Below are 15,004 nucleotides of genomic sequence, written 5' to 3' on the forward strand. Positions count from 1 at the left end.
CATAATAAAAAAAGAAAACATAAAACGCACAAGGTGAAATCATTTAAAAATAAAGAATGATTAAAAACACAAAATGAAAACAGACACAAGGTAGAATAATTTACAGGCAGATTCAGAATTTGTAACTCAGTGCAGCAGATAGCCTGGTCCTACCAGACTCTCGTACATTTCATAATGTACAGAGAGTCTGGCCAATTTCCATTGCCAAGCATTAACTTACTTGAAGGTGAGTACTCTGTTGAAGTTTAAAACTATTGGATCTGCCCAGAGCCACTCTGGATCTGCCATAACCAATCTCTATTTCAATTCAATTCAATTCAAAAAACTTTATTTATACCCGAGGGGCAATTTTCTCTATGCAGGCATAGTGACATATAAGACAGGACAGACAAAGAAAGAATAGGACAGACAGGAGTGGGGGGGGGGGGCTCAAAAGTAAAGGTGGCCTTCCTCCTGTTAGTCCTAGCCAGAGGACAGCGCAGACGCCTGCCAGAGGGCAGCCATTCAAAAACCCTGTGTAGGACATGGGTAGAGTCTTCTAGGATGCAGTTGGCTTTCCTTAATGTTGCCTTGTCGTGCAATGATGTCAGAGACTGAAGAGGGTGGGCAATGATTTTAGAACATGGTTCACAATGCTCAGTTTCTTATTTTTGACTGAGAGGGAGTGAAACCAGCACATGGATGAAAAGGTCAGAATACTTTCAATAAAGGAGGTGATCTTCCTGTTCACTCCAAAGGAGTAAAGCTTCCTCAAGAAATACTGCCTCTGTTGACATTTTTTCATAATCACCTCTGTATTAGAGTCAAAACGCAGTTTATCATCAATGATAGTTAGCCCAGGTATTTATATTCATGTACAACTTCCACTGGTTCCCCATGGATTGTAGTTGCAGTCCTGCTTCCTCCACGCTTAGTGAAGTCAATGAACATCTCCTTGGTCTTTGTAACATTTAGCTCCAAAAATGAGCTATCACACCATTCCAACTACTGCCATATTGGCATTACGAACTAACCCCATGCATTTCTATGGAGGATTCTTTGAGTGCTCTCTCTTCATTAGAGAGTCTCTGTATTCATTTCTTTGATCATGCTTCATCTATACCCTGAACTCAGAATACCCACACACACACTAACAACAATGGGCATAAGGTGGATGTAAAATATGGCAAACCTACTGTACATCTTGTCCTTTCTCATTTTGAATGACCGTTCACATATTTATTCAGAGGCAGTTACAAGGTTGAAAATTACAGATATAGGGAAAGGTTTCAGTGCATACATTTGTAATAATGCACAAAACCAACTTGATATTGATCAACATGATATTTGAGGTTTAGAAAGAAGAAACATTATTGTAAGAGTACAGATGGACACAACATTCTGTCTATAAAAGCCACACACATACAAATAGTCTACTGTGTACCTTGTAAAGATTTTCTGGAGGTTTTGGGTAGACTAACATATCAGATAAAACCCCTGGTAGTGTTCTCATAGAATGTAGAAATAGTGGTTTAACAACTTTCAGACACAGTTAGGCCCAGATATGCAATATCTACAGGAAATGTCTAAAGAGAAGTGGCTTAGCCATTTACTGCTCTAAAAAAAACTTTAGTTCCATTTGAGGAACTGCCATCACTTCTGCTGGCCTGTGAGCATATGAGAGAGGCAACTCTCCCACATATGCAAATAATTTTCTTTGACAGCTGAACTTCCTATGTTAAAGAGGCAGGAGAAAACAACAGCTTACAGTTACCTCTAGAAAGAAGACAAAACCGTCTCAAATTCAGTCCATTGAAGTAGACCCTCCACAGGTAACTTCAAACCAGGTGAGCTATATCTGTATTTGAATTCAGTCTTTCAAACATTTGTATTAGATAGTGTGAGGAATAGATTTTTTTATAGATTATGCATTATGGTTTGTAAGCCGACACTAACCATATTTAACATCTTGTTTCTTTATCTGCTCATATTTTTGTTGTTGTTTTGTTTAGTTGTGTTTTCATTTAATCTTTATACCTATCTGTTATTTTACTTGAGCAGGACCATTAGCTTCTGCTTCTGAAAAAAATGTATTGCCTTTGAAGTGTATATAACCCAATTATCTACCATGCTACCGTAACGGTATCAACGGTACTTCCCCTTGATATCGATTGATTGATATTTGGATTGTCTCATCATAGTCCTGGGCGGATTATGAACTTTCCGGCCCCTGGGCCCAGATGTATTAAGGGCCCCCCAGTAATTGTTGTATATGTGGGAGGGGGGGTTTGGGGGTCCTCCCCCAGAAAAAAAATGATTTGTTTGATGTGATTTCCTGTATTCTGGTGCATTTTGGGGATGGCCAATACTAAATTCAATCAGATTCATAGCCTACATCCTGATTTGTTGATATTGAGGCAATGATTCCATGCAAAGGCTTGGGCTTCAGGGCCCCCTGGGCCTGGGCCCGGTAGGCCCGTGCAGTAATCCATCCCTGATCATAGTAAGTTGAAACATGTATACATCTCTAAAAAGATGACATGTTTGACCTTTGACAATCCTACACCACTCATGATATCACAATAAAGAGGATTTAGGCTACTTGGGTATGGCTTAAGGCTTGACTACACGGTGGTAACGAAAATCGAAATCGAAATTTGCTGTCTACATTATTGTCAGTGTTGGGGTAACACAACTACGCAAATCAAAACAGTGGTGTGATAATTGAGCCAGTAGAGAAATAACTGTTCAGAATTAATCTGTAGCCTTTGGTAGGCTTCTGCGACGTTTTTAACAGGCTACGCTATAGAGCAGGGGTTCCCAACCCATTTTGGCTTGTGACCCCATTTTGACCTCACAATTTTTTGGCGACCCCATTGACATTATAATTTATATATATTTTTTTTAAATTAATGTTTGATGTTTTTATATGGTATACTGTGTTGGAAATACAGCGTAACCAGTTTAGTGCACACTTTTATTTTATTTAGTTCACATTTTATTTTCAATCAAATAGCCTACTAGGCAACATTTCAACAACAACAAAAATGACTTGACAAAGTGTCTCTCCACTCACCACATCTAATGAGATATCTGAGCCCTCACACTTCTCTGCAGCCTTTCAAAGTCCGGTTCTGTGGTAGAGAGGGCGCATCTCATCTCTGACGTAACATCCAAGCGTGAACGGTACTTAGATTTCATACAGACAAGAGCACTAAATCCAGCTTTACAGAGGTAAGTGCTCCCGAAGGGAACCAATAGTTTCAAAGCACACAGTGCGATCTCGGTGTACTCCTCTCTGGCTCCAAACTAGAATTCCTCCACTGTCATGCGTGAATGTGCTTGCTGCTGCATTTTGTCACGAGACATGTCAATCAGCTGTTCAATCGCGGTGGCAGGAATATCCACTGCGCGCACATCACAGTGAAATGGATTTCTCACCCAGTCAAACGTTGACATATCCACATCTGGGAAGTATGTAGCGAAGTGCTCCTCAAGACGTTCCAGGTGGCTGCACATCTCCTTTGTGGAACACTTGTCGATGCTGTTGTCTTCTAGAAACTGACTTAACTGGGGAAAATGGGTGACGTTTCCCTTTCCAAGACTTTCTCTCCAGTCTGCGATTTTGGCCCTGAATCCATCAATCCAATCACTCATATGCATGACGTTCGTATTTTTCCCCTGCATGCTTAAAGTTTGTATGCCCCTTCCAAACTGCGTTAAAAGGGTATATTTAACAGCAAGAATTTCGAAAACACCCCCGAACCCCCCGTAATATGATCAGCACCACCTCTCACAAAATACTATCAACGTCCCTGCTACCGGTCCGTCAGAAATATGACAACTGTTGTCCGGTCCGTTAAGTGAAAAATGTAGCTGTAGACTGTTTGGACAGCAAAGAGAGATTACAGCCTAATAATAAAAACAGCTGCTGGAATTCATTTCTGTGTGGGCCTGAGTTATAATATATGACATAATGTACTACATTTTCATTGTGTGAAATTGTGCACCAGCCTGCATAGCGACAGCAAAGAGAAAAGCGCTGGCTGCACGTGCACGTCACTTGCACGCGCATGCGCAAACGCGCCCGTCGCGGTCAGGGGGAGGGGGGGCCTTTTTTGATATTGTGCACAGGGGCCCATATTTGTTTAATCCGTCCCTGGTCCGTGGCATATGCAAGGAGGCACATTTTCTGCTGGTCACACAGAAAGTCCACGAAATCAGTTTTTTTCGCGTCCATTGAAAACGCCAGCAGTTCGTTTCTCAGCTTGAAAAAACGCTCCAAAGTGTTGCCTCTCGACAACCAACGAGCATCTGTGTGAAAAACTAAATCTTCATATTCAGCGCCCATGTCAGCACATAACTGTGCGAACAGACGTGCTCGCGGGGGATGTGGCTTGATGTAGTTCACCATGGCTACAACTTTCTGCAGTATGTCTGCGATGGGCGCGCTCAGTTTTTTAGATGCCAGTTGTTCACGATGAATCATGCAATGATTCCAAAGCGCAGATGGTGCTCGCTGAATGACAAGTGTACGCAAACCATTTCGCCGGCCGGCCATGGACGGAGCCCCCGTCTGTGCAAAATCCCACCATATTCTCCCACGGAATTCTGTGTGTGTCCATGTATTCCCCAAGAACATCGTACATTGCCTTAGCAGTCTCATGCTCAGGAAGAGGCAGACAGTATAAAATGTCCTCCTGAATGGCAGTCTCTGCTAAGAAGCGAACAAATGTCAAAGCATGGTAATTCTTGCCTTCAGCGCTAACATCCATTTGAAGAGCATAGGCTGGGGAACTGCGAGGTTTCTCTGCTAGCGTGCTCTCCTGATCAGCGGCAATAGCATCAATTCTTCACTTAACTGTATTATCAGACAGAGGTATCACTTTTAATTTTTTGGCCTCTTCTTCCCCATACATCGCTTTTGCCATTTTCATAGCAGCGGGCATAATTAGTATCTCTCCAATTGTATGCGGGGTCTTGGTTTTAGCAATGAGGTAACTAACTTCAAAAGAAGCATTCAGTGCCGCATCACTCACTGTCGCAGCCTTTTTGAAGTACACTCGCTGCTCAGTGTTGCCAACTCTCGCGAGACAAATAAGCAACTCTCACCTCAAAAAGAAGCCCAAAAGAAGCCCAATGCCTAAAAAGGTGCCCCAAAGTCGCTGTAACCTGCCACAGCCTAAACAGCATAGACTATTTGTATAATGAGTGAAACAATTACTTTTCCAAAGCCAAAACGTACTTTATTTTTCAAGTTTTACAAAACAGAAATCTAAAAATCATTGTACAAGACACACATTTGTGTGTGTGTGTGTGTGTGTATGTGGAGAGAGAGACAGAGAGAGAGAGAGAGAGAGAGAGAGAGAGAGAGAGAGGTATGTGTGTGGGGGGGGCAGAGAGAGACAGAGGTTTTTAAAGATAAAATATAAAAATTAAATATAAAAATAAAGCATATTTTAATAATAATAAAGAGAGAGGTTTTTATAAATAAAATAAATAACATATACAAATAAAATATAAAAATAAAGCAAAGCAATATTATAATAATATCAAAGCAATATTCTGCCACAAAATGTGTGCACAGCATGTGTGTGCCTGACAGCATGACGTGTGGGCCTGACAGCATGACACAGGGGTGGATGTCCCCCTATAAAAGCAGTCATTGATCAAATCATGGCATCACAGCTGACCACAAAACATATATTAAAACTTTTAGAGATCTATATATCTAGAGAGAGAGAGAGAGTGAGTGAGTGAGTGAGAGAGAGAGAGAGAGATGTTCCTGTCCGGTTTATTATGCCAAAAACAGTCAGCAACAAGCAGTTAAATTTGCAGTGGATGCAAATACCTTTAGATGAAGGCCTGGTTAGGTTACAAGTAATTCGTTTTGAAACTGAAAACATATGGATTGCCTAGAATATTAGCATAAAGATCAGGCATAGGCTACTTATATCAAATTATGCTTCATTAACAGCATCCATGTAAAGAATTATAAAAACTTTAACAGCATCCATCCACATGAGAATTAACAGAATATATCCAAAGAAATAAACAGCATCCATCCAAAGAATGATGAGAACCATGAGAATGCTTTAAATCTTGAACCAATGTTTGGGTGCACACAGCCATCTCTGGAACACTAGCCTGCTGCACAACTGTTCAAAGGATCCTTAATCCTGTCCTCTATCCATCTCTGACTGCAGTATACAATATGGCCTTAAGAGAAGAAGGCAAGGACAGTACTGAGTGATACCCTAACATACAGGACCACTTATTTCTCAATCTCTTAAATATAGTTTAATATGGCCTAAATGCACCCGAAAAACAATGCCTCCATTTAGCCTACCTTAAAGAAGGAAATCACTCGCTTCATCTGCTTCACTCGTCCCCAGAGTCTGCTCTCCATCTCTATACATTCCTACATTGAACTTCTGAAGCATCTCCGCTGTTGGGGCGAAGCCTTTGCAGCATATTCCCACTCGTCCAGGCCGTAGCGAATGCTAAGTATGCTACTCAATGTTTTCTGACCCATGCGGTTTCTGAGTTTGGATTTAACGTGATTCATTTGGGAAAAAACCCTTTCCACGTCGGCGTTACTGAGGGGCATTGCGAGGAGTGAAAGTGCAAATAGTGCAAGGGCTTTGAAACATTGCTCCCCGCTGCTGTCCCTATAATTTAGAACGTCGGCCCAGAACTCTTCCGCTTGGTGGTCTTCTTTTGTGTCCCACTCATGGAAGTGCACAGCCTGATATTGGGAGTCCAGCTTCCCAAGATCTCCAGTATACAGTTTTAAAACTGCGACGGTGGATAGCGGTGGCTTGGTCTGAGATAGCATCACTGATGGGCTGAACACTGCCATGGACCTCCACAGGTTCATGTTGGCTGGCAGCCTGTTCTGAACCTGTCTCGCAGCCTCGAAAATAAAATCCCGGCATCTGGTCTTCATTCCCATCTCTAAAGCACTATCAACATTGGCCTCTCCAAGGGCGATGGTGAATTGCACCCCAAAGTTCACTGCGCACAGGGGCATATGATTGCGTGTGTCATCCAAATCAACATTAATCAGATGTGAATCGGACGGCGGGATGGCGTTGGGAGTCAGGATTTTTGACACCAAGGAACGAAAAAAAGTTTGCAGACAGTCGAGCATTTTGAAGGCGTTTCCGATCTCCAGCTGGAAAAGTTTGTTTACTCTTGAGAACTCCTGCAAGATAGGCATGAGGAACTGCAAATACAGCTTATTGATAGGGTCGCAGTACATCTGGTATAGGAGCTCGGCGTCGTAGCAGCGTTTCGCGTCCTTGCACAATTGAAAATGCAACTTCAGCTCATCCCACTGACCCAACAATCGCACACAACAGTCGTAGATGGATAGCCACCTTGTGCCAGAGAGCTGCGCAAGTTTAAGTGGTGTTTCTCCGGGGTTAATGGTTTCGTATACTATGGCAAACTCTCGTAGTCTCTGCGCACTGTGAGAAAACCACCTGTGCGACTGAGAAATCAGGAACTCCAGATTTCTGGGCAGTGTTTCCACAGCTTTGCTTGCGCAGAGCTGGATTGAGTGACAGACACACTTAACTAGTTGAAGCTTCTCATTTTTTGCACGGAGGTGTGTGTACACGGAGTTATTCTTCCCGACCATTACACTGCAGCCGTCGGTTCCTAGGCCTACACAGCGCATGAAATCCAGTCCCACGCTTTCTAGGAACGTAGTCAGAGTGGAAGCTATGGCCACGGCATTTTCTCCCTTCAAATCTATTAAACCTAAATAGGTGGAGACAATCTTCTTCAGAGAAGTGCTGAAGTACCTGATGACAGCACACAGCTGCTTAACACTACTGATGTCAGTGCTTTCATCTATGATGAGAGAGTAGCGAGACTCCCCGATATCTTTCAGTAGTTCGTTGAACATACACGGGGCAATGACATTTTTAATTAGTGCTGTACATTTTGTTCGGTGAATGCTCACGTCCATGTCACAATCTGTGCCAATTATTTCCCCCAAGCAATCAATACAGCGTATAGACGTGTGACATGCCACATAGGTTGCGAGCCGAAGCTCTGTCATTTGGCTTTTGGTTGATGATTTTACTACTGTGAATCCAATATCCGTTAATCTTGATGATGAGAATGGTTTAGCATTCCTTCTATGCTTTTCTGTGCGAGCATGCTGCATAAGGTCTGCATGGTGTGCTCTTATTTCTGCCTTACAGAACCTGCAAAGAGCCTTACTGTTATCCCCTGTAACGGGATGAATCCAATCCTTGAGCTCTTTCTGCCTCTCCCAGTCAGGATTGTATTTTTTCCCATACTTCGACCACTTTGTGGACATTATGCCACAACCACTACGAACCAGTAGGCCTACTACTATCGCAAAAACTTCGTAACTTGCACTAGCCAGATCGACTTTGTTGTTGAGATTTACCCGCGTGACGTTAGAGGTATGATGCACGAATGAGCTTGCGTGCGCAGTAGGCCTAGTGCGCGAATGAGAAGAACTGATTGGACAAACAGATAGATAGATAGATAGATAGATAGATAGGCTACTTTATTGATCGCCAAGGGATTAAATCTTAACTTAATAAATATGCCTACTGTTGACCAGCCTACAAAAACGTGAAGCACAGAGTCGCGTATTATTTTTGGCATTAAGCAACCAAGTTTCTAAAAATAAGCCCAAAAAACCGCAACCCGCGACTCCACATTTTTCCAAGCGACTTCTCGTAAATACAAGCCCAAAGTCGCGTATTATAAGCGGACTTGGCAACTATGTCGCTGCTTATTCAGCTCAGCACATTTCTTTTCAAAAAAACTTTTGGGTTTACCGACATGATCTTTATGTACTGTCTCAAAGTGCCTTTTGAGCTTGTTCGGTTTGAGACCCTCGGCAGACAGCACGTTCCCACACAGCAGACACTTCGGCTTTTCCTCGTTTCTTTCCATGACGCTTGTAAATACATACTGAAGGAAACTTTCGTCGTATTTCCGCTGTCTTTTTGGTGTCTGTTCATCGGGTATGGCTTGTCTGTTCTTTGAGGTGTCAGGCGGGCGAAGAAATCTTTCCATTTTGTGTCGTTTTCAGTTGTTACTGCACTCGCAAGGTAGATGTGATGTCAGCGGCCCTGTGTGTTGGTAGTTCAAGCTACCGTTCCATTTTGGTGCTAGACAAGCGCATTATCCTTGTGGCATCATCGGTTTTATTAAACGAATTTATAAAAATCCTATCGATAATGTATGTTACTTATGGGTGTATGTGGTGCTTTAGTCATAATAATACTTTTGATAGCATTATAATTCTTTTTTTTTTTTTTCAAAACTATTTTTTCCTTCCACTTGGATATTTCAAGCGACCCCATTAAAATTTCAGGCGACCCCACATGGGGTCGCGACCACAATGTTGAAAACTCCTGCTATAGAGGCTTAGACAACTACAGTATGACCCACGTTTTGGTTTCGTAAATTAATTTGCCCTACTTCTTGACTGCGATGTAGTCAATTGACTGTTTGACATGTCATTTTTATTTTTCTGTACAATAAACAAATACATCTGCTTTATGCCGCAGAATTACATTCATATTTGGAACTTACATAGTCCAATGCATCGTTACACTACGTTAGTGTTTCCCAAAACCATAGTAGCAACGAACGTTCGCAACCACTATCGTAAAGTTGTGTAGTTACAACTACACCTCTCGACCTGTGGTAGAATGCTAGTAGAAGCATAGTTCCAGGGATCTTCATGTCAAAGACGTCACTGACGCCAGTTATTTGTTTGCAAATTAATAATTATAAATATATTTAGGTTTCTAATTGATATTTACACTTCTAACCACCATACATCCATATTTTAAAATGCCCAAGGCAGAAAATACATAAATTAAAAGTCAATTTGCAGCCATGTGCACGTAAGTAAAAGTCACACACCTGCAGATAATAATAAGGTGGTGCGCACTTTTTGACGAGTCAGCTGAGAATAGCCTGGTAACTGCTGTGCAACGGCGGCTGTCATCTGCCGGCCTCAACGCAATGCACCACAGAAGTATGTGCAGGTGCCCGTTCACGTGCTACTAAACGTCATTAACTACCTTAGTCCAGACTACTGAAGTTTGGAAACTATTATGGTCCAAACTTACAGTACTATGTAAGTACGACAGTTTTGGGAAACAGTCGTAACTTACATGTTGGTTAGTTGAACGATGCATCCTGTTAGTAAAAAGCTAACCTCCGTAGTTGTACGGGAAACACACCCCAGATCAGCTTGTAGGCCATTAGCAATCTGTTTATTTTATTTTATTTTATGAAGCCTACACAGTAGATCACATGCCACATTTTCACTTTCAATAGACAGATGCAATAGCCATTGGTCAAGTATTGAGTATAAAGCAATTAAGATAGTAGGGTACTATCATAAAAATTTGTTAAAACGAATAGCATTTTGCAACTTGACAAAACACTGGATTAAATATCGTAGGCACAGGAGAAAACTTCCATTGGCCCGTGGGGAGATCACATGCCAGTTGCCTCTCCCATCAGTGCTATGACTCGTTCGGCTGTGAGCTTGTTTCGCCAAAAAAAAACTCTATTGCAGATATCAATGCGTCTTTGTTCATGGGTTTGACCTCACAGCAGAGGCTTAGACAACTATGACCTGTATACTGTATACAATAAACAAATACATCTGCTTTATGCCGCAGAATTAGGCACTTGGCCAGCCTATAGAACGTGCATATTTTGGAGAGAATAGAGAATGCACGCATGCAAGAATCTGGTGGCTGGTTACCAGCAAACAATGTTTAATGCATTAACTCAAGACGTCAACATTTTCTAAACAATACAAACAGAAAGGATGCAGCAGGCAGCAAATGTAGAAGAGTCATTTCCAGTGGAAGAACAAAATGCTGAATGAAGCCCAAAGATATGAAGGCATATCTGGCAAGTTGTTATTTTTTGAAGACGTAAATGGTTGGGCTATAGGCCTATTTTGCAAGAAGGAGACATAAAGCGTGAGCATGCCACACTATCCACAGCTGTGGTAGCGGGGGTAGGAGGATTACTGTTAGCGCAGGATTTATATAAAATTCTTCAACAGAAGGCCTGCCTCGATTGCAGGCTTGCCCAAAAAAAAAGGCCTGTGGTTTGCGCAGCCTACAGGCTTCTACATACCTGACGCACCCGACCGGTAGCGCGACAATGTGACGTCAAAATGACGTAGATCTCTCTGGCGCGCCAGGGTTTTGGCCGTGTAGCGCGAGGTAGCGCACCACTCATTTTTTTTCAGACGAGCGCGACAAGGCGGAAACAGGAAGATGGACTAGTTCGAGGGCAAGCGAGTTGCAGTGCTTTGTTACAGTCGTGAATTTTTAATAGTTTGCTGGACAAGTTAACAAAGTTACCAGTGAGAGTTGCAACACATGGAATTAAGAGGAAAGAATAGAAACGATTTATTTTCAAACAAAGGATATCTATTAAGGCCTGAACAAAATCTCTTTCCACTTCAGGAAATTACACAAACTCAGCCAGCTGCTAGCTAGCTAGCTAACTAAACTGTTTAAATTATTAAAATTTCCCTCGGGATGACTAAAGTACCTATCTATATATCCATCTATCTATCTATCTATCTACCTGTGCACACACCTTGGAAACTACATGATAATGATGATGGTAGTTGTGAATAGTAGCAACCAAAGTCTGAAGTACCATCACAGAGGCTAGCTACTGGTGTTTCTTACTGCAGCTTCTTCTGCTGTGTAAGTAGTTAATGTTAGTCTTTTCACAACAGCGACACCTCTGTTCAGGAGAATATTGCAACTAGTGTTGCGACCACCACGCGCGAATATAAATGGTTACGGCGCTTCTGTGACGTCACATTGTCGCGCTACTGGTCGGGTGCGTCGAGTATGTGGGACGTTTTAGTAGGTCTTAGTGAGTTAGGAGTCCTCTAGACTTCTTTTAAGCTGTCTCAGAGGTGGAAAGTTGCGTTCGTTGGGGGCAGGGCCGGATTAACAATTCATAGACCCTTGGGAACAAATGTCTGATGGCACCCCCTGCCCCCCAGCCAACGTGAATCAGGCGGTCAGTTAATAGGCCCATTTAAGGCACAAGCGCATCTGTGAGGCCAAGCCTCACCAAGTAGCCCGTTTGTTTACAACTAACATTACATTTAATTAAACTGCTTATAGGCTATGCCGAAATAGTTTCAACATTTTGAATATCAGTGTCAGGTGAATTAGGAAATGCCTTATGGCTGAAAGCTGCTTGGGATCCCCCGTCAAGCAATAACCATACAAAAAACAGTACCATACATTAAAAACAGATGACATGATGCGCGTCACTGACATAATGCGCAAATAATAAATATAGCCTAGATATTCCAATATATTCAAATACATGTGTTTATTTTAGAGGGGATATTCGAACGTCATTTTGAGCAATTTTGACAGCCCTAGTCCACTGTAGGCTACGCCAATCGTCTATTAACACCTTCCACCTAACCCCGGTGAGTGGGGGTCGCTATAATGCGTGTGAAATATAGCACCATTGAGTAGCCTATGCGAAATAGTCTCAAAATCGTTCCGGTGTTGTGTGCTTTCTGGTTTCTCCACCTACTGGTTTCCTTGCGCATGCATGCGCTGCAGCATGCGCATGCATGCAACATTCACAAACAAGTTGTTTTGGGCGGTTTGAAGTCGCTTTTCATACGCCATGAGCGCTCGGCTACATTACAGCCACTCGGACAAAAGACATGTAAAAAAATATATGTTTTGAAAACTAGCATTAAACTGGATTCGATCCCGCAAAAGCAACGCGTGACTCTCTCCATCCTGATTCTACTCTTTGAGCCCACTAATATGTTACGCGAATCAATTAACTATTGTAGGCTACCATTAATTAATAACGTAGGCACCCAGGTAACATGTTGTCCAGGCTATGTGAAACAAGGGGTTGCCTCTCATCTACAACAACTGGTTACTTTGGGCTGCTACAGTCGTCAGTGCACTGTGCACAGTAGGCCTATGCTACTCTTTGTGGTTGATCAACTAAAAATAAAAGATGTATTTGGTGATGACGTTATTGTAGGCCTTGTAGACCTAAATTCTGAGAAATTAAATGGTACGAGAAACGATCTACATAGCGCATCAGACCGCGATGTCTTCAAGGGTTGAATGAAGGGAGTTTGCAAAAATTTGTGTATTTTTCAAGTCAATAAACATTCTTAATTTTCGAATGTCTTTGTCAGGGAACATCTGACTGGTAGTCGCTCAGACAAGGAGTTATAAGATAAAGGCAATACGATTTGTGTCACCTAATGCAGTTCAGTGAATTAGCAAGATACCATCAGAAGCCAACAATCATAAAGCACCTGTGTGCGCGCACACTCTCTCCCCTGCGCATGAAGCTGTCTGCAGGTGGGAAGTGTCAGGAATTTTCATACGAGAGACACTCTCATTGGTGGTTAGTATATGGAGTAGGGAATTGACAGCAACATATCCAATCACATTATGAGAGATGCTGAATTTAACATAAACGGCAACGTTTGATTTTAAATTAATGTAAATTTAGCCGGGACTGTAAGCTGGCACACGTGGGTGCCCGATGTTTTCAGTGGGTGCCCACGGTATCGGCGCCTATGACAAGCGTATCTCGCGGTTGCATCCATTACAAACAAACATGCAATGTGAATGTCTGGGATTGGGGAGAGCACTAAATGCTCTTCTGAATAAGCACGAAGTCAAGCCTTTAAATGAAAAACACTCTTTAATAATCAAAAAAATAAACACTAATGAAGTAAACTTGTGACCATCAAAAATCGTTTATCGCCTGTAACTCCGTGATAAAAGGACGTAACAGGAAGGCATTTGGCTGAGCAACGGAGGTTAATATGCTCTATATTTTGTCCAAATGATGTCTGTCTATCATCGTTGCACTCAGAGAAAACCAAAATGTTTAATTTGTCCTGCGTTTCTTCTACGGCTGCAAACGGGATTCACTCGCCGTTGACCAAATATTTCTTTATTAGGGCCGGGTAGGCATATTTCTGGCTATTAAATTATTTCTAAACCAGTCTGCTAAAGTCTGTAGTGAAGTCTGTGTAGGGTTTTCCAGCTCCATTTCTTTTTATGAGACACACTGCTCACTTGAGACCTCTGTCGGTTGTTGCAGCGTCGTTGCAGCGTCACTGGAAAAATACAAATTAAAGTCGCGTGATGCCGAGGGAAGCTGGCCAAGTCCAAGCACTGCCCACTGTATGTGTAACTGATTTAAGCCTTTCTGCTTGTTCGCAGAACCACACACACACAAGCACGCACAGACACACAAAGATGCCAATTGTGTTCCACGCACATCTTTGACTGAAAGAATAAAGAAGTGATTTGAAGATATATGGCCAGCATTCTGACCGGTGCTCACTCAGTGGTTGTAATATAGTAAAGCCAGCACTAATAGCCCAATACACTGTGTCATACTTAAAATGTCTTTGGATTAAATGTCAGTATATGATGACCACGGGGCCTACTGTTTCTCCTTGATTCAGTCACAAGTTCCCAGACAGTTTGATCATTAACATATATGGTTTGATCTTATCACCAGTGCTGGTAGTAATTCACACTCAGCCTAACTCTGAGCTTGTGTCTGAGTACACCTTGCTAGTAAGAACTGTGGCCATGAGCAATAGAAGAGATAAGGCAATACAAAGTTGATTTGAAACTTCCCATTTGCATTTTTGGTTGATATCAGGCATGGAGACAGATGAGGTGACATACTCTGACATCACCATCATCAAAACAGAAAATGCCAACCAGAAAGGAAACAACAGGGGTGAGCAATCATCTGTATTAACCCTTAAAGGTGTAGGTTTTTGAACATTCTAAGTTCCGCAACAATTGAAGGTTCTAAAATTCTATGTTGAATTCAATGAACCCAGATATTCTTTAGAACTTTCATTTCCCAACATTCCCGTCACACCGGTGTGACGGTACTCCTTTAAGGGTTAAAGGCAGTAGTTTGATAAAACAGGGGTCTTATA

General features: G+C 42.1%; 1 protein-coding gene across 1 annotated transcript in view; it reads left to right on the forward strand.

The window, feature by feature from the left end:
• The window catches only part of LOC121690147 (C-type lectin domain family 4 member F-like), a 79,325-nt gene that overhangs the window by 41,215 nt on the left and 23,106 nt on the right, over positions 1 to 15,004 (forward strand). The window contains exons 2-3 of the mRNA XM_042070565.1: positions 1,704 to 1,826; positions 14,716 to 14,796. Coding sequence (XP_041926499.1) covers positions 14,718 to 14,796 — 79 coding nt within the window. The 5' untranslated portion in view covers positions 1,704 to 1,826; positions 14,716 to 14,717. The remainder of the gene's footprint in view (positions 1 to 1,703; positions 1,827 to 14,715; positions 14,797 to 15,004) is intronic.

This window comes from Alosa sapidissima, chromosome 18, assembly GCF_018492685.1.
Source record: "Alosa sapidissima isolate fAloSap1 chromosome 18, fAloSap1.pri, whole genome shotgun sequence".
NCBI lineage: Eukaryota > Metazoa > Chordata > Actinopteri > Clupeiformes > Clupeidae > Alosa > Alosa sapidissima.